The sequence below is a fragment of the Rosa chinensis genome, chromosome 6 (genome assembly GCF_002994745.2).
Source record: "Rosa chinensis cultivar Old Blush chromosome 6, RchiOBHm-V2, whole genome shotgun sequence".
NCBI classification, from domain to species: Eukaryota; Viridiplantae; Streptophyta; class Magnoliopsida; order Rosales; family Rosaceae; genus Rosa; species Rosa chinensis.
The window spans coordinates 46,489,537-46,507,541 of NC_037093.1; the positions used below are offsets into that span (position 1 = coordinate 46,489,537).

The 18,005-nt window shown below is 39.5% G+C and overlaps 3 protein-coding genes across 3 annotated transcripts; 1 reads left to right on the plus strand and 2 right to left on the minus strand.

Moving 5' to 3' along the window:
- Positions 1–1,729: 1,729 nt before the first annotated feature.
- Positions 1,730–2,686, minus strand: LOC112173196 (cysteine-rich repeat secretory protein 55). Its single transcript, XM_024310778.2, has one exon. The coding sequence runs from the start codon at positions 2,644–2,646 to the stop codon at positions 1,855–1,857; it is 792 nt and encodes a 263-aa protein (XP_024166546.1). The 5' UTR covers positions 2,647–2,686; the 3' UTR covers positions 1,730–1,854.
- Positions 2,687–9,237: 6,551 nt separating this feature from the next.
- Positions 9,238–11,718, plus strand: LOC112173198 (ras-related protein RABA5b). The gene is made up of 2 exons (XM_024310780.2): positions 9,238–9,632; positions 11,059–11,718. The coding sequence occupies exons 1-2, from the start codon at positions 9,299–9,301 to the stop codon at positions 11,364–11,366; spliced, it is 642 nt and encodes a 213-aa protein (XP_024166548.1). The 5' UTR covers positions 9,238–9,298; the 3' UTR covers positions 11,367–11,718.
- Positions 11,719–12,048: 330 nt separating this feature from the next.
- On the minus strand, positions 12,049–17,998 carry LOC112173197. The gene is made up of 14 exons (XM_024310779.2): positions 17,585–17,998; positions 17,333–17,442; positions 17,177–17,239; positions 16,908–17,085; positions 16,710–16,814; positions 16,485–16,615; positions 15,819–16,386; positions 15,222–15,290; positions 14,967–15,043; positions 13,969–14,247; positions 13,541–13,880; positions 13,304–13,456; positions 12,664–13,191; positions 12,049–12,489 (listed from the first exon to the last, which is right to left on the minus strand). The coding sequence occupies exons 1-14, from the start codon at positions 17,855–17,857 to the stop codon at positions 12,301–12,303; spliced, it is 3,063 nt and encodes a 1,020-aa protein (XP_024166547.1). The 5' UTR covers positions 17,858–17,998; the 3' UTR covers positions 12,049–12,300.
- Between the last annotated feature and the right edge of the window lie 7 nt (positions 17,999–18,005).

The window sequence follows — 18,005 nt, forward strand, 5'->3', positions numbered from 1 at the left end:
GCTTCAGTTAGTTTCGGTTTTCTTTTTGGTTTTCCCTCTCTCGTTTTGTCCATGCCCACCGTGTTGGGTGGTTTTGCTCGGAGCACGTCTCCGTTTTGGATCTGTTCGATATTTCTTGGTTTCGATCTTCCACTTTTCAGTTTCATCGGTACTCACCCTTTTCATTCCACTGTTATTGTCTTCTGCTGTGGTTCGTTTAAGTGGGGTTTGCCCACTAGTGCTCTTGGTGAAGCAACAAGGGTTTGTGTATCTTCGGATGCCAATCTCTTAGATCTCATCTGTTCTTTTCATCCGGTTTACCCGGACTCCTTTCATCCGGTTTATCCGGTTGTTGTTCCTCTGGTTTCTTGGCGGAAGAATTTCGGTGTGGTGACGATGATGATTTCGGTGATTTCTGGATCTCTGGAGGCTGGTAACCCTGAATTCGATATGGGTCTTCCCCGATCTTTTGTGTTGGAAGATTTCTGCTGCTGTTTCCCTCGCCGTGGAGTAGTGGTGGTGCTTCTTGCCGATTTGATTGCTGCTGGTGGTGTGGTGGTCTGACTTTGGGCCGATCTCTATTCTTGTTTCTTTTATGTTGGGCTTTTGGGCCTGTGTATCCATGCTAGGAGGCCTGTTGGCCTCCTATGTACTCGTACTGTTTACTAAATGAAAGTTCTGTTGACCAAAAAAAAAAAAAAACACAACACCTGCAGTTTCTTGAAACTCCATGATACCATCATTTAACAAAAGCTCCAAACGATAAGTTACCATATGACAGCTAATATTTATTCTTACATCCACCAATTCCCTATCACAAGGCTACTCCAAGAATGATATTAATGAAAAATTTATCAAAACAACCTATCTAAAGTGATAACAAAATAAGCCTTCTTTTAAATGATAAAATCACCATTATGCATACTACCTTATTGCTTCCATGAATTTAGTACACACAAGACTAATCTTGAACAGACATAACATTACAACAATCTTTTTCACATTAACAGATGCAACTATTTTCTCCATTTATCATATAATACAGCTCTTCATATTCTGGCCTTTGGAACCTAGGAGTAACTAATTGCTCACTCTACCTGGAATATCAGTTAAGCGGTCTCATGATTTAAGCTCTTCCATAGCTTAGAACAATTGGTTTTCCAGAAACCAATCTTATTGTCTGCTCGATCGTAAGTCACAAGGGTATTACGTACAAGAATTCCTCTCCAATCCAACAAGCTACCACAGCACAGTTCCACAACTGGACAACAAGTACTTTTATAGTACTTCGAGAGGTAATTAACACAACTACTTAGCATATGATTTCAGTTAAATAATTCATGAACTAATTAATATCAAATTCACCATCAAAATTAAGCACAGATTGAAACGGTGGATAGATAAACCTAGAATGTATATTTGAGAAATTCATAAGGATTAAATTAATATTACTAACAATTCATTATGGACCTTTTTTTCAAGTGGTAAACTAGGTGACATTTTTATCATTTCACACTCTAATGTGACATTTTCCATAATTTCCCTTACTTATAATCTTAAATCGCCATTTTGAATGCCTTAACGATAATCAATTAGGCTGAAAATTTGCAGAAGTAATCTACACATTAGGACTTGAAAACTGAACGGTTGAGATGCAAAAATATAATCGAAAAGTTGGTCTAATGCCCTATCCCTAGAAAAGACCAAAAAAATGAATCTCTTATTAGAAGTGCCCTATATATAGTCAGGATCACAGAATGGAATTTCATACTTATTACCACAAATGGAGAAAAAGATACATGTGCATACTTATTAAAATAGATCGACCGTAATGGAGTAGCTTATTTTGAACAACCAGCACACTGATTACATATTCTATGGATTAACTAGAGTCATTTTAGTCTCATCAGCCACAACATTCATACTACTGTTGGAACCAACAGGGTAGAAAATTGGATAGAGCTCATATCTGACATAGCAACTACCATACAGAACTCGACATCCCCTTCGATTGCCACCAATGGTTTCATAGTTTCCCACTGCAATGGCCAAGCACTGAGAACAATCTAGCTTAGCTAAGTCCCTTGTGCATTGCCCAAAGGCGTAGAGCGTCGTCAATGGTGACAGCTTGGTCTCACCTTTCCCAAATCCCAGATTCTTTGGCACCACAGCTTGTGCTTTAATATTATCCACCAGAGCTCCTAGTTCTTTGACAAACTTCTCAGGGTCAGTCACATTCTGAACATTATAGAAGATTATACCATAAGACGTATCAACTTCTCCAATGAAACTCTTGTTGCTGTACCTCAAGAAGCAAAAGTCATACCAAATCGTTGCAGCTGCTTGGTCTGGACAACGCTGGCGGATTTCTTTTGCAGCATCTTGAATACAACTTGAGCAGTCTTTGCTTCCCACAACATCACCTCTGCATTGAGCCAAGCCATAGACTTGAGCTTGGCCTTTGCCATAGGAAGTAGCAAAATAGCCAGTTGAGTCAGTTTTGGAAACCAACTCAGCCAGGAGAGCATCAATATTTGCTGAGATTTGACTACTTTTACTTATATTCGTGTCTTTGTTGCAGAAATCTGCCATAGGATCTGCAGCTTCTATGCTGCAAATGCCTAGAACTAGTAGGATAAGAATACAAATCTGCCCCATAATCTTCATTCTAGGCTAGCTACTAAACTCACATGCATGAGTTGTGGAATGAGGCTTCCTTTTATTGGGTTTCTTTAGTGACCTGGTCCAAGTGGAAATGCAAGTGGTGGATGAGGGGAAGTGACCATTCCATATTAGCAGATATTGTTGACTTATTGTCTTATTGCTGGCTTCTAGAATGAGATGAAATGATTGATTCCTTACTTCCTATTTCTTTGTTACAGTCAATACCTACTACTGCAAATAAGTGAGAGCTTAATTTACCTTAATATGGTTTTCTTGCTTTCTGGGGCAATCATAACCAAGTTTCTTATCTTAATTCTTAAACTCGAGCATGCAGATATTTGATACTCTGCAATAGAAAAGTCGGGGGAATATGTTAATATGGTCACCTTTTTGGGCATGCATCCCTTCATTCTCGACATCGCAATTGATTTATGAGTCTGTTGACTCTTCTCCTTGGCTTTTTATTTGACTCCTGTTTCCAGAAACCGACATAGAGAACAGTCTACCTTGCAAAATCATTAGTCATTCCATTTCAGAGTTTTTAAAATACAAACATGTAATTCTCCTTGGCTTTTTTTGTTTGACTCTTGTTTCCAGAAACCGACAGAGAGAACCGTCTACTTTGCAAAATCATTAGTCATTCCATTTCAAAGTTTGTATAATACAACCAGGTAATTCACTGATCCGGCCCCCTTAGCTTTCTGATACATTAGTAGAAAATGTTGCCGAGTAGGAGTTTTTTTTTTTTTTTTGATTACATTGCTGAGTAGGAGCTTGATAAAACTGATTTGTGGAATTTGTGAAAGATCCTAGAGGGTGCTTATGTACTAATATATTCCTTGTACTGTAAGGAAACTATAAATCTTAATTACACAAGCGTTAATAAAGTTTACTTGACATCGTTATCCAAAATAAATAGAAGCAAATAAGAAATACAGTATCTGAATCATTATCTTGGCTTTCTGGGGAAATCATAACCAAGTCTCTTATCTGAATTATTAAACTCAAGCATAGATTTGCAGCTCTGCATATTAGGAAAATCAATGAAGCTGTAAAAATATATTGTCAACTTTTTGGGCATGCATGCTTCATTAATTATTGACATAATGACATCCCACGCCATATGCTTTTGATTCTTCTGACTCTGCTGCTTGGCATTTTATTGACTACTGTTGCTAGAAAGGTATAGAGACAAATAGAACGTCAACTTAAGCTTTGCAAAATCATTATTTTTTTATTTTTTGGATGAGAAAGAAAATACAAGGCTACAGAGTAGCCCCTCTATTACGTCCAACCTATGCCAGAAAGATGCAAGTAAAGAGCATGAGCAGCTGTGGTCGATAGTCTTCTTGGCCAGCTAGCATGTGTATAGAATACTGACCAAGATGAGCATTAATAGTCCGCCAAAAAATTAGCTTCTTTTCATATATGGTTGAATTTGATGTATTGAAAGAACCGGTTAGAGATGAAAAATCTCACTTTAGAAAAGTAATAAAAGATAATATAATTTATAAGTGGGTGACTCACGGCCAATTGTATCGAGGCTTTTTGAGTTAAAATCCAACAACTACCAAGTGATTAAGTTGGTATAATATCGGTACAATGATTGGGCACGGGCCACGCTTATCGCTGTTTAACATGGTATTAAAGCATGTCATTTTCCAATCACATCGTCATTATGAACAGGCACGGAACTAGGAATTAAATTTGAGGTGGGCTAAATTTTTAGGGATCAATAGATTTAATTACTTACATCAAGAAATCGATAAATACTCAAATTCTAACATGAATTACTCAAATTCTAACATACATTACATTCTAAATTCGTCAAAAATTTCATTATAAAATAGAAGTTAAAGTGTAATACCTTCGCAAGGTTGAGAGAATGAGTGCAGGAAAGAAGAGAGATTGACCCCTATAATAATGATGTGCAAAGAGAATTAGAGAGGTGAGAGTTGAGTATGAGAAATGCAAAACCGGGAAGAGAGGAGGAGGAGACAGAAAACTGAAAAAAAGGAGAGAAAGGGGAGAAAAGTTTTCTTTGTCTAGTTGTCTACTTGTTATTTGCAGACTACAACATATCTTAATCATACATGTATATAAGGATTAAATACTTGTTACTTCTCAAACTTTTGCCTGAAAAACAGTTTAGTCCCTCGCCTTTCAAATTAAACTGGATAGTCCTTATTCTCTCTAATTCTCATATAACAAGTCCAAAATGATTCGAAATGACTATTATGCCTCTCATTTTCTATTTTTATTATTTTTTTCCTCTATTTTTTTAATTTTTATCCCCTTTTTTTATACTCTCTCTCTCTCTCTCTCTCTCTCTCTCTCTCTCTCTCCCTCTCCCTCTCCCTCTCTTCTGGCCGCACGGTCTCTCTCTCTCCCTCGACCTCTTCTTCTTCTCTTCATCTGCCATCACCGGAGACCACCAATTCCGGCCACCATCTCACCAAAAACCTAAACTCTCCCTTTCTCTCTTCTCAGCCACGCGTCCTTCTCTCTCTCCCCTGACCTCTCGCTCCCTCTCTCTTCTTCTTCCCTTTGCAACCACCGGAGAACACCATCTCCGGCCACCATTTCATCACCCTCTCACAATCCAAAATTAAACAACACAATTAGGGATTCCATTTCTCGTCAACCCAGAAGCTCCAATCAAAGGAAAAACACGAAGATTACCTAATAGAGGCGGTCTGAAGCTCCAGCAGCCATGAGCGGCAGAGCTAGCTTCTCCCACGCACCAGTGAGGGCGCGTGAAGCGCGTGCGGCGGCTCTGGTCAGAATAAGAGGTCGGGAGTTTGGGGTTTCGAAAGATAGTGTAGCTCCGACTTCGTTTATGGAGGTGTTGAAGCTCGATTCGAGCTGGAGACTAGAAATCGAAGGCATACAGAGCCGAGAGCTCCGGTGATGCTCGAACGGCGTCGTCAAGCATCGGCGGGCAGAGGGGTTTCTGGGATTTGGGTGTTGGATCGATTGGAGGTGGCGGCGTGATGAAATGGTGGCCGGAGATGGTGTTCTCCGGTGGTTGCAGAGGGAAGAAGAAGAGAGAGGGAGTGAGAGGTCAAGGGAGAAAGAGAAGGACGCGCGGCTGAGAAGAGAGAAATGGAGAGTTTAGGTTTCTGGTGAGATGGTGGCCGGAAGTGGTGGTCTCCGGTGATGGCAGAGGAAGAGAAGAAGAAGAGAGGTCGAGGGAGAGAGAGACTGTGCGGCCAGGAGAGAGGGAGAGAGAGAGTAAAAAAAGGGGAGACAAATTAAAAAAAATAGAGAAAAAAATTAAAATAATAATAAAAATAGAAAATTGGGGGTAGAATAGTCATTTTGGACCTGTTGTGTGAGAATTAGAAAAAATAAGGACTATCCAGTTTAATTTGAAAGGCGAGGGACTAAACTGTTTTTTAGGCAAAAGTTTGAGGAGTAACAAGTATTTAATCCTATTAATTTCTCCCCCCCCCCCCCCCCCCCCAAAAATGTTGGGGTGTACTGTAGCACACCTCAGTCCACCCCTACATCTGTGCCTGATTATGGACTCAGATTTGGATTCTCATATTGTCATTGGAAAATTCTGATTGGATTATTACTTAATTTGACCAATCTCCAATAAGGAACTTATTTCCTATGTCGGAATTGAATCTGTTAAAAATTTATGAAGAAATATGTTCTAGATTCTTATGTTCTGAAATTTTCTCTTTTGAATGACTATTGTTAATAGAATTGAGCTAGTCTATATAAGAAAAAATTCAACGCAAAGGCTGCAGATGATCAACCAAGTCTCCAGTATGGCCCAATTTCCTATGTGGGAATTGAATTTGTTAAAAAATAAAGTTGTTTCTTGCTTACCAAAGATTATAATTTATGAAGAAAAATCTGTTCTAGATTGAATGAATATTGTTATTAGAATTAGCCAATATATGTAAGAAAGATTCTAATGTAAAGATTGCAGATGATCAGGGAGGAAAGACCATATTTCCTGAGAGTAAGGACAATGTAAAAATAGATGATACTTAGTTTCTAGTTGGCTATGGCAGTAGTTTCTAGTTGGCTATGGCAATAGGGACAAGCAGTGCCGGCCCTGAGCCTAGGCGAAGCAGGCCTAGGCCTAGGGCCTCAGATTTCAGGGGCCTAAAAAAAATTAATATGTATGTTGGCCTGCAATTAAAAAAAAAAAACTAAAGAAACAAAAGACACAGAGTGAGGACGCTTTATTTCAAGTTGGGTTGTTCTTCTCCTCTACTCGATTCCAAGAGGTCTCCTCCTCCCTCTTGACAGCCCTAAATCTCTCTCTCTTCTCTACTTCCCTCTCTCTCATCTCCTCCACCCATGACCCACCCCTGCTCACTGCTCTCGCCCAACACCTCCAAGCTCTGCTTTGCACGTCTCTCTCTTCTCCGCCTCCCTCTCTCTCATCTCTTCCCTCTTGTTTTGGTTTAAAGGAGGACAGAGAAACTAGATCTATGTTTCTCTCTCTCTCCTCCGACACCCACTTCCTGTCACCACCGTGACTCACCTTCACCACCACGGACGTCACCGACCTCCGACAAGTTCAACGCAGCCTCCTTGACATCCGGCAGCAACCCACTCGCCGACGCCTGGTAGGACAAGATCTGATTTGGGCACCCATAGCGCCCTCTCATCATCTCCGCCTCCCTCCCCGACCTCAAATCCACCGTCCATTTCCTCACATCCATGGGCTTCTCCGCCCCCAAGTTTCACCGCCCCGTTGGCCCAGAGTGCTCGCCTCCAGCGTCAAGCACCGCTTCCTCCCAACCCACACCGCCTTCCCTCTTCTCTGTGCCGCCGAGCTCTTCCTCCGCCTCTACAGCCGCCCTGGAAATTGGCCAACGACGACACGCTTCTTCTGTTCTTTTACTTTTTGTTTATCACATACTGTTTTGTTTTTGTTTAATTTTGCTTGTCAAGTTTGTGATACTGACTCTGTTTTGCAGGATCTCTTTCCTTTTGCTTTGTGTTTTACTTGTCTTCATTTATATAACTGTTGTGGGTTTTCATTTTGATGGCTGCAGGAGCTTTCAAATCTTTGCAAGCAATAAGATTTGCTATTTTACTTGTTCCAAAACATCGTATTAGCAGCACTCCTCCGGTCCTCCAAAACCGCCAACCGCCGTCGTCCACCACCCACATCACCACATTTTTAGGGATTCAATTGTTGAATTTGTTGGACCTCGAATTTTTTTTCGCCTTGAGCCTCCAAACTCACAGGGCCGGCCCTGGAGACAAGATACACCCGGTTAAAGAGCCCGAAATTAATTTGAGAACCATTACATACGATCCATCTCATTCCATTGCAAAATCATTAGTAATTCCATTTCAGAGCTTATAATGTTTGTGTGTGTTTATTTTTTCCTTCAAATTCCCACTTTCATGCAATAACACATGTTCAGTGCCCTTCACTTCTTGGTATGTATGCAAGTTAATTCAGCATAAAGGTGTGGCCAAAAAACGTATAGCATCAACATTGGTTACAGTCCACATATCTTCCTAGCAGCTGGATCTTAGAAATATAAGCTGATTGATTACTTAAGATTTGTCCTTGGGATACGTCTCAATATGCCTTTCTAAGCATCCTAAACCCTAAACCTCATACCTTTCCAACATGCGATATGAAGTAAACTTTTACATGTTATCTATAATATTGTTAAGAAAAGAGAATTTGTTATCTGAAACTGAAATTTTTTTTATCAATTTAACCTTTATATATTAAAAAAAACTATGAAATATAATTAATCAATAAGGATAATATGGTAATATGTAAAACAGAATAAAAAAAAATTAAAAGTAGAAAATGTGGTAGTTGTACGGGAAGTTTTTTCACTACTTTTAACTTCTCTAGTTCTAAATTACTATGGATTGATCCTGCGTTTTTATTTTTATTTTTATTATATTCAGTATTACAGGTGATTCTATTGCATTCGCGCGAAGCAAATTTTAACAAAGAATACACAAACCCTGCAAGCCAAGCTAGTAGCTCTGTAATGAAAACCCCCATCTTCACTAAAAGTCTATAGTCGAATGCTCAAGGCTTAAAACGTTCTTGAATTTTTTTTTTTTTTTAACTAGCCACTTTTCACAGGAAGAAAAAATTGTCGCTATTTTGTAAGAGAAAATATAAGATGCTCTAATACCTTCAAGTATCCCACCTTCTTATTCAAATGTAATGCTTAAAAACCCACCTAGAGTGGTTGAAGTTAGATTGTTTCACAGTGAAATGTCATCATAGAGGTGTATTAAATTATCAACAACAAAAGTAATCTCTCCTAACACACGGCCAAAACAATTAGAGTAAAAAGAAACCAAAGAATTTATTTTCCCCTAATTTCATGTATTTCTGCCACCATCAAGCGAAGACACATGATGGTGTCTTAAAATCCTGACTTTTAAAGCGGGTAAGCGACCCACTGAACCGCGTAACCGCCACAACCATCCCCATAAACAAACCTTTAAACCTTCATTTCCGTCTGTAATAAAACCCACTTTAACTCCCCAAATTAAACCCCGCCAATTACGCTGCTTGTCCTCTATACTCAAAAGTCTCAACCTTTTCTCCACTACAAAGCTAAACCACATTCTCATTCCCCCCCCCCCCCCCCCCCCCCACCAAATTCCAAAACCCCTCCAGTACCTCTCCCAGACCCAAATGGCGGACGACGAAGCCGGAGGCGAGGAGTACTTGTTCAAGGTGGTCCTCATCGGCGACTCCGCCGTCGGCAAGTCCAACCTGCTGTCTCGGTTCGCTAGGAACGAGTTCGATCAAAACTCCAAGGCCACAATTGGGGTCGAGTTTCAGACCCAGGCTGTGGAAATCGACGGCAAAGAGGTCAAAGCCCAGATCTGGGACACGGCGGGACAAGAGCGCTTCCGGGCTGTGACGTCTGCTTACTACAGAGGCGCGGTGGGCGCGCTTGTGGTGTATGATATCAGTAGGAAGACTACTTTTGAGAGTGTGGAGCGCTGGCTTAATGAGCTTACCAGTAAGTTTTTTGGGTACCCTTTTTGTTGTTGTTGCTTGTTTGAACGGTTTGTGAGAAAATGGAGCAAAGTTTAGTGATTCTGAGTTCTATCCTTTGCTTTTGTTGTCTTATTCAATAGTGTGTGTGTGTGTTGTTTCAGTTGTTTGTGTAAGTGGGAAGGTTGTGATAAGATAATTGGGAAAATGATATGTGCTTCCTGAAAAGGATGTACCGAGAATTAATGAAGCCAGACTTTCATGTTCGAGATGAAGATAAGGGGTGGTTAAGTTGGATATAAACTGCTGCAACAATAGGTTGCAGGAATGCCGAGTGAGAAATGCTACTTATTTTGTGGGTGATATTTATTGCCAATGTTGATAAGGAAGGTAGGCTAGATGTGGTCTTCCCCTAGGGAGTGAAAGTAGAGGGGGCTTGTTTGTACTGTTGATGATTTAGAAGTTAGGTGAAGAATTTAAGGTCTAGTTGTGGGTATTATGAGTGGAAGATTGCATAACGTGAAGGTTGTTTAATCGTATTGAAAGGCTATCGCCTATTTCCAATATCGTTGGCATCTATAACTAGTGGGATAATGTTCTTGCGTGTATTTAGATTAAATAATTTCCTTGCATGTCCCCTCAATAGAGTTTTTCTCATGGTCCCAAATCCTTTAGATTGTACAATGTACTCAACATGAACATGGACAGCTTAAGGAATTAATTGGATGCTATACTGTACTGTTCCTCATGCTAAGTTTTTTTACAGAAATATATGCTTTGTAAACCAAATACTCTTTTTGTTGTGTGTGCATAATAGATGAACTTGTGCTCTTTTAGTGGGTAATGATTGAATCCATTAAAGTTTCTTAGAAAGCATGTTGTATTTACTACTTGGTTAATCCATTTAGGTAGGCAATACTTCTTAAGCAAGTGACTTGCATTTGGAGAAACCAAATATTCACTTGAGTGCAATTTAACAAGTATGATGTGTACGTGGATATAAAAAGTAATTTCAAATATGATTTAGTGTGACCTTTGAAACTAAGATGTTCGCAAGGGATTAACTGATAAATTCATAGCTGCCCACTTAAATCCTAATATTTCTATCATTTGATATCTTATTTCTTGATGAGAACATGCTCATGGTTACTCTTGACATATAGAATCACCAGGGAATGTATGTACTGCTGTTTTATTAATGTATTATATTTTAGGTACTCTTCTGCTTGCTTAGTTCTGGAGTGATACATGACATGTTTCATAAGATTATAATGCTTACAGATCTTACGAGTTTCATTACTTCTCTCCTAATGTCTATGATTTGGAGTAGCTCATGTTTCCGTATGTTAATCCCTATCTTATAGTTATCAACTACAGAATTGATGAGAATGGATGTCCCATTTGAATTTCTTTAGGCCAGAGAGTTAATCCTTACTTGACTGATTATGCAGTGCATTGTGATACTGCGGTGGCAAAGATGTTGGTAGGGAATAAGTGTGATTTGGAGGATATTAGAGATGTGTCCATTGAAGACGGTAAAAGCCTTGCAGAAGAAAAGGGACTATTCTTCATGGAGACTTCTGCACTTGATGCTACAAATGTTCAAGAGGCCTTTGAGGTTGTTATCCGGGAGATTTACAACAATGTCAGCAGGAAAGTCCTAAATTCTGATTCTTACAAGGCTGAGCTGTCTGTTAACCGAGTAACCCTGGTGAAAAATGGGGCAGATTCGACGAAATATCGGTGTTGTAGCGGATGATCTCTAGTCCTTCAGTTTTACATTTGTCTTTAGAATGTTCTCTTTTTCCCATCCCTAAAGGAGAAAAGGAAATGTTATTGCTTGATTGTTTGACAGGTGATTACACCGGTGGTCATTAATCTGTCGTTGGGGATTAGCTATCAATAAGACTATTTTTCATAGTGTTCATAACTTTGAAGTTCCTCGTTGTGTTCTGCTTCTATATCATGCAGTCAATTTACGCTCTGTTCAATGGAAGTGGAGTGGGTATTGTGACAGGAATAGAAACAAGCATGCATCATAGATGCTTTTATTTCTTATGGTACTGTGGAAACACACAAAAATTGTTCAACAAAATGATTAGTTTTGGATTTGCACGTCCTGTTACACTGAATTCCTTCACTGCCGGATTTGTAAACAATATCCAAATGAAGGATCATATTCAGAAATTTTAGTTTGAAAGTAGTTGCTTTTTTCAATATAGTTATGGATTCATACCACTACTGATTCTAATATCTCGAGCAATATCACAAAATTAACTGGATAGCTGAACAGGACTCAACAATGTAATTTAACTTTTCATACAAAGTGACGGAATTTTACACACTACTGATTCTAATATCTCGAGCAACATTACAAAATTAACTGGATAGCTGAACAGGACTCAACAATGTAGATTCAATGTGATGGAATTGTACACAGATTGCCTGAAATAAATACCTATTTCCTCAACAGATAAATAAAGAATTTGCTATACATTATGAACCAGAATGCAATAATAAATTCTTTTTCCCGTCTACAAAAACTATTTTCTACCTTCTAATAAATTTAACGGTAACAAAATGAACAAATGGCCTAGAATCCACTAGCAGTAGCTTAAAACAAGGTGAGATCCCTATAAACAACTCCTCTAGCACAGATCTCTTTTACTATTTTTTTCTCCAAAGGGGAGTTTCTAAGGCTTCCTCAAGGCAGACGCTGCTCCCATGACAACAGCTAAAACAATGCCAAGACCAGCTCCAAGGGAAGCTCCTACAGTTGCAGCTGAAAGTGAATTTTCCTTGGCTTTAGAATCACGACTTGCATTCATAGCCAATGCACGATCTCGTGATAATTCAACCAAAAGCCTGTCTCTCGCAAGTTCCTTCAAAATGGAAAATATTGAGCAAGGAGAATGAGTTGACACATAATCAGGATGTTCAACCACATAAAATGAACGAATTAATAGGAAACACATAACTGGTCTTTAGGATATGTCCCCCGGAAAAGATGCAATTCTGAGAGGGAAGCAACATAGGATTGGTTATATGTGGCTTACCTGTAAGGATTCTTCCTCACGGCTACGAAGCACGTGATGAACTATTTGACGAAGAGAATTGACACCCTCGACTGGGAGTACAATTTCTTTCTTCTGAAAAGGCCTTTTAACAAAATTGATGGGAGCAAAGAGAAGCTTTTGTGCACCTGACCTCCCATCGGCATCTTCAACGCTTGCACCCCATATACTTGCAGCACTGGGCATCACATACGGACAGGAATTGATAACTCCAGTGGTATTTGGAGATGCTTGATAGGACTGGACAACAGCATCAATCGATGCTTTCTGTTGATGAGCACTGACAGAAAATTTATTTGTAATAGCAAGAACCCAAGGAATTCCAACAGATTTTGCCTCATCCAATAGAAGTGAAATGGCCGGCTTTTGCTGTGATCCATTTGAGTCATTACAGCGAGGTATTCTATGAGACAGATTATGAACAAGAACAATCAAGTCTGTCTTTCGACTAAGATCACGAATTCCTGTCCAGAGTTCATCTCTGAGACGAGTGGACTCCAAATTCAGCTCCTGTAATACGAAATCCAGAAATATGACAATAACTCGTGGGAAAGGAGGATAACATAAATAATACACATGAAACAGAAACGAAATAAGACATTCCTTGACAAGGAGGAAATACCTGCAAATTTATCCCTGCTGAATCGCAGAAGCACAAGCCACCAGAAATACCTTCTTGGACATCAGCCTCTGGAAGCAGATTTTCAATGTTGGGAATGTTGGTTATCCTGCCTTGAGATAATATTGCCTTGAAAAGAGAAGTCTTACCGGCACCCTACAGTCACATCATGTGAGTCACAACATTGAAAATAAAATATAGAGACCAATTCTTTTGACCATGAATTAAAATCATCAATACCTCAAGGCCAAGTAACCGCACCCTACGGGTTCTCACATGAACCTCTTTAGAAACTGTGGTAAAATCACTGGTACAAAATATGGAAAAGTCGCTTAAACCTTCAGGACGGATGGACTTTTCTTCAATAAATGGTCCTGATATGTGCTCCCTATTAAGAGTAGTTGTGTTGGGATCAATAGAAGGAAACACATGCAACAAAGAATCTGCTACCATTTGATGCTTAGGTGGCTGTCTCAAAGGAGCTCCAATTAACACTCGCATTTTTTGTAGTTCTGGCTTCTCTCCATAATCTGAAGAGTAAGTTGGGGTTGAAGGAAAGGATTCTACAGTAGTTGAACACCTAAATGAAGATATAATATCTGATGAGTATAATATTGCATGCATAGAGATATCCAAGAAGGTTGTGATAAAGTTGTAAAGACCATTACCAGTTACCATTCACTTGGGCGTGAACAAGCGTACAAAGATGCAATCCAAAACCAGTGATATCCACTTTTAGTGGATCTCCATTTTTCTCACCAGGTATGCCATTCCATCCAAGAGGAGCAACTGAAGTAGCTGTCCGAATCACTGGAGACTCAACAATATGCCCAAGCTCCACATTTCCTGCAACTGCAAGACCAAGCCATTGTTGTAGATGCGGAAACTGTTGTTGCTCTATTCCCGAAAAAAGTGAGGTATCATCTCTCATGCAAAGGTCATAGATTCTGCAGCGGCAACCGTATTACGTCAAGCAAAATACTAACAAATTAACTACATGATAATGATGTCAAAATGGCAAACATTGGATTGCCTTTTCAAAGCATCATTTGCAGAAATTTCAAATTGGAAGTAGACCTTCTTAAAACTTAGGCAATTGCCCACAATTAAAAAATTTGAACATCATTTGGTATATGTTATGGCTGATCTAAGGAGAAGGTCTAAGAATGTCAGACAAGAAAAAAATTATGGAGACTTCATAGTCTAGTGGAGTAGTGACTTCTTGGATGCGAAAGCAACTCTATGTATAGTAAATTTCAAGGCAAGGGACTGAAGATTTCAAACTAGATATGCTGCTCCCATACTACATTACAACTTGTAATGCAGATATAGAGATTAACGTTTATTAATAATCACACTCTACCTTATATTATTATATTTTAAGTGCTTGGTCAATGACCAAGGTCCAAATGTGGTCTGAGAGAATTTTAGAAATTAAGATAACATAATGAAAAGAGGATGCCAGGAAATGAAGAAAAAAACAAAACTGATAAAGTTGAAAGGCAGACAAAATCTAGAAGTTGTTAAATAGTCAAGTATGCCAACAAAAGTCCAGCAACCAAAATAATACCAATTTGCAAAGGAATGAAAAAAAAAAAAAAAACACAGGCACAAATCCAAATCAGATTAATTTAGAGGAACTTTGAAATGTTGAATCATCTGTTACCTCTGGAATCGAGACCTATATGATTTCATTGAATGTGACTGAAATCTTTCCCTCAGTTCCGCAATCACAGATTTGACCTGAAAATGCCTTTGCCAGAAGAAAGCTAATAGAATGAGAAATTCCAGAATCTACTAAAACTGACAACTACTTGTGAACAATCAGAACCGTAAAATGAAAAACTCAATGCAGGAGAAAAACTTGTAATCTCCAAAAAAAGAAAAATACAGATGATGGTCAAGCAAAGGAAGCTCATACCGATGTCGTCAACTTTGAGTACTCTGCATCTGATAGTGACTTCACTGATGAATCTTCCAAGAGATAAAGCTGGCAGAAAATAAACAATTCTGATGAGCTCACAACCAAAAGAAATAATTAAAATGATAAGGATACACAATGAAGATCCCAATTACAAAGTTAATTGGCAAAACAGAACATAATGAAAAAGTTATGAGGGACAACTATGATAATTACCACCTTGAAGTTGTATTTCTCCCCGTGGGATAACTATGGAATTAAAACATTTCACTGGCTGTACAAGACCAGACGGCAAACCTGGTGTCCCCTTCTTTCTTTCTTTTTATTTTTCTTTTTCCGTGGGAATTTTTTTTTTTTTTTTTTGGGGAGGGGGATGAGGGATTACAGTGAGCACAATAGTTCATGAAACACCTATTACGTGTTTCCTATTCAAGCATACAAGTTAGCTTAGAATAGAGCACTAATGACGGAACCATAAAAAAGATGCTATTGAGAACTCTTAATTAACTACTTTCGCAGCCTTGTTTTCAATCTCTGATGCAAACACCTAAGTTCAGAAAACTATTAGGGAAACAGTTATCACAGTTTATCATATACCTCTCCAAATGGTATGTATGAAGGTAAAGAGGGCACTCTACGCCATCTCCTGTCATCCCCGCTACTAGTGGTGCTTTTACTAGCTAAGTTTCCATTTGACGCCACATCTGGCATGTCTTTATCAATGTCAGAGATGGGCTTAAGAGATATACCATCAGAACCCTCTTGGATTTCTAGAGACTCTGGTTCAACTATGTCATCATCTACTATAGTTGTTGCAACAGAATCCGACTGAGAAGATGTTTCGACAGATGCAACTTTCCTTCCTCTGTATTTATTAAACTGTCTTCTTACACCTTCTAAAGGAACAAGTCTTGAAAGTCTCCACATAGAACTCTGTACAGGTCCCAAACCCAGAACCAACTGCTCCCCATCATTCACTTTACATTTTCCTACTGCTTCCTCACTTCTTAACATGGATTTCTTAGTAGTTTCATTTCCAGCAGGCATTGAAAGAGGTTGTGCATTATAATGGTGAAAATAGGCAGGAGACAAGATGCGGGGCACCAGATCTTCTGGAATGCAGTAACTTTTGAAGTAATGCTCCCACCCCTCTCTATTAACATAACTGTAAAAGATATGAATAAACACATAGAGATGTGTTAAGTCATAAAAAGAGGATTCAGAGGAAAAGAATAAGCTTGAATAATTAGATCCGAAACCTACTCTCTTAAAGCGGCATTGCCAACAGGGGGCTGGGAAAATGTAATACATTTGACTCGAACAGTTCCGTTCTCCTTAGATGAAGAAGAAGCAGCAACAACCCTCAAAATAGCAAGGGTAGCTAATACTGCTACCTAGATAAGCAAGGGCACATGGATGGTAAGAAATTGAAGTAACAACAAGCAAAGCAGTCACTAATGCTTAAGCAGTGAAGCTAATCACACTTACTGCTCCACCAAGTGAGTGTCCACACAATACAAGGTTTCGTTTTTTCTTTTGAGCAAGCCTGTACAACTCCAGAGCAGGTATACCTTTAGCACGAGCCAAGAACCCCTAAAGATAACAATTTGAATAACTGTAGGTTAGGAAATCATTCTGTATAGGCAGAAAGTGATCCAAAGTTCAAACCAATAGACTGCGTTATACCCGATGAGCAGCAGGTTTAGCTTTATTATTTACTTGCTTCGTTTTTGATTCAAGCGGATTAAACGAATTCTCCCCATTTCCCTTACAACTTCCAGGTGGATTAGTCCCATCAGTATCCTCCACAGGATCCTCATGAAATATAGCACCTTGCAGTATGTTTGCATCGGTCATCACATCCCTTCACGATATTCAATAACAAACCATCAATGAACTCATAAGTATCAATGTAACAGTGCTGAATGAACTTTCACAAACCAAATCTCACTTACTTGTACTGCTTAGTTCCAATGAAGGAAGCAAACAATGTATCACCTGCTTCCGCCAACAAGTAACTGCAAACAGCAAAATACATACTCAACTGAACAATATGCCGCAGAACTCGAATCTTTTTCAATTGAACAGAGCAACAAAATCATCAAATATACCTGTGAGGAACGTGATCAGAAGAAGGCTGCACACGCTCCAGCGCAACAATCTGTCCTCCAAAGTCAGCCTTGAATTTGTTCACCGCGCGAACCAAGTCCGAAGCAGGTCTCTATGAAACGAAGCACATTACAGGTTTCAATAACAATCACATGCAAATTGCAGACTTAGTTAGGTTATTCGAAATCAATGCTACAGAATCAGATTGTGGACTTATTCAAAATCAATGCGAGGGGGGCTAGTTTAGGTTTCACCTTATACACGCACTCTGAGAGCACCATGCAGCAGAAAATGTCCTGCAAGTCGGAGACGGAGTCAGCCTTGACGGCGGCGCAGAGATCGTGGAGCTGCTTCCGGCGACGCTCGTACTCCTCGTGGATCCTCTTCCGCTGCTCCCTGTCGCCGTCGTTGAGAATCCAAGGCCACCTCATCCTCCACTGGAGTGGGCCCCAGGACACCTTCCAGAGCTTGGCTCGCTTCTCCCAATCCCTCAGCCATGACTCCACTCGGCTTTGTAGCGATTCCATTCGGGACAGGACGGGAGGGGACGAAGAAGATCACGAAGAGGCGCCGTGATACGGACTCTGCATTTGGCTGCGGTTTTTTTTTTTTTTTTTCAATTTAATTACCAAAAAATACATAAAGGATTGTGATAGGGGGTATATTAAGGGAATC

Bases quoted from the DNA above. Each gene is read 5' to 3' on its own strand.
- LOC112173198 (XM_024310780.2), top strand. From the start codon at position 9,299: ATGGCGGACGACGAAGCCGGAGGCGAGGAGTACTTGTTCAAGGTGGTC. The intron at 9,633-11,058 runs GTAAGTTTTTTG...CTGATTATGCAG, and splicing joins CTGGCTTAATGAGCTTACCA to TGCATTGTGATACTGCGGTG.
- LOC112173197 (XM_024310779.2), bottom strand. From the start codon at position 17,857: ATGGAATCGCTACAAAGCCGAGTGGAGTCATGGCTGAGGGATTGGGAG. The intron at 15,291-15,818 runs GTATATGATAAA...ATTTTCTGCCAG, and splicing joins CATACATACCATTTGGAGAG to CTTTATCTCTTGGAAGATTC. The intron at 12,490-12,663 runs GTAAGCCACATA...TCCATTTTGAAG, and splicing joins GTGAGGAAGAATCCTTACAG to GAACTTGCGAGAGACAGGCT.
- LOC112173196 (XM_024310778.2), bottom strand. From the start codon at position 2,646: ATGAAGATTATGGGGCAGATTTGTATTCTTATCCTACTAGTTCTAGGC.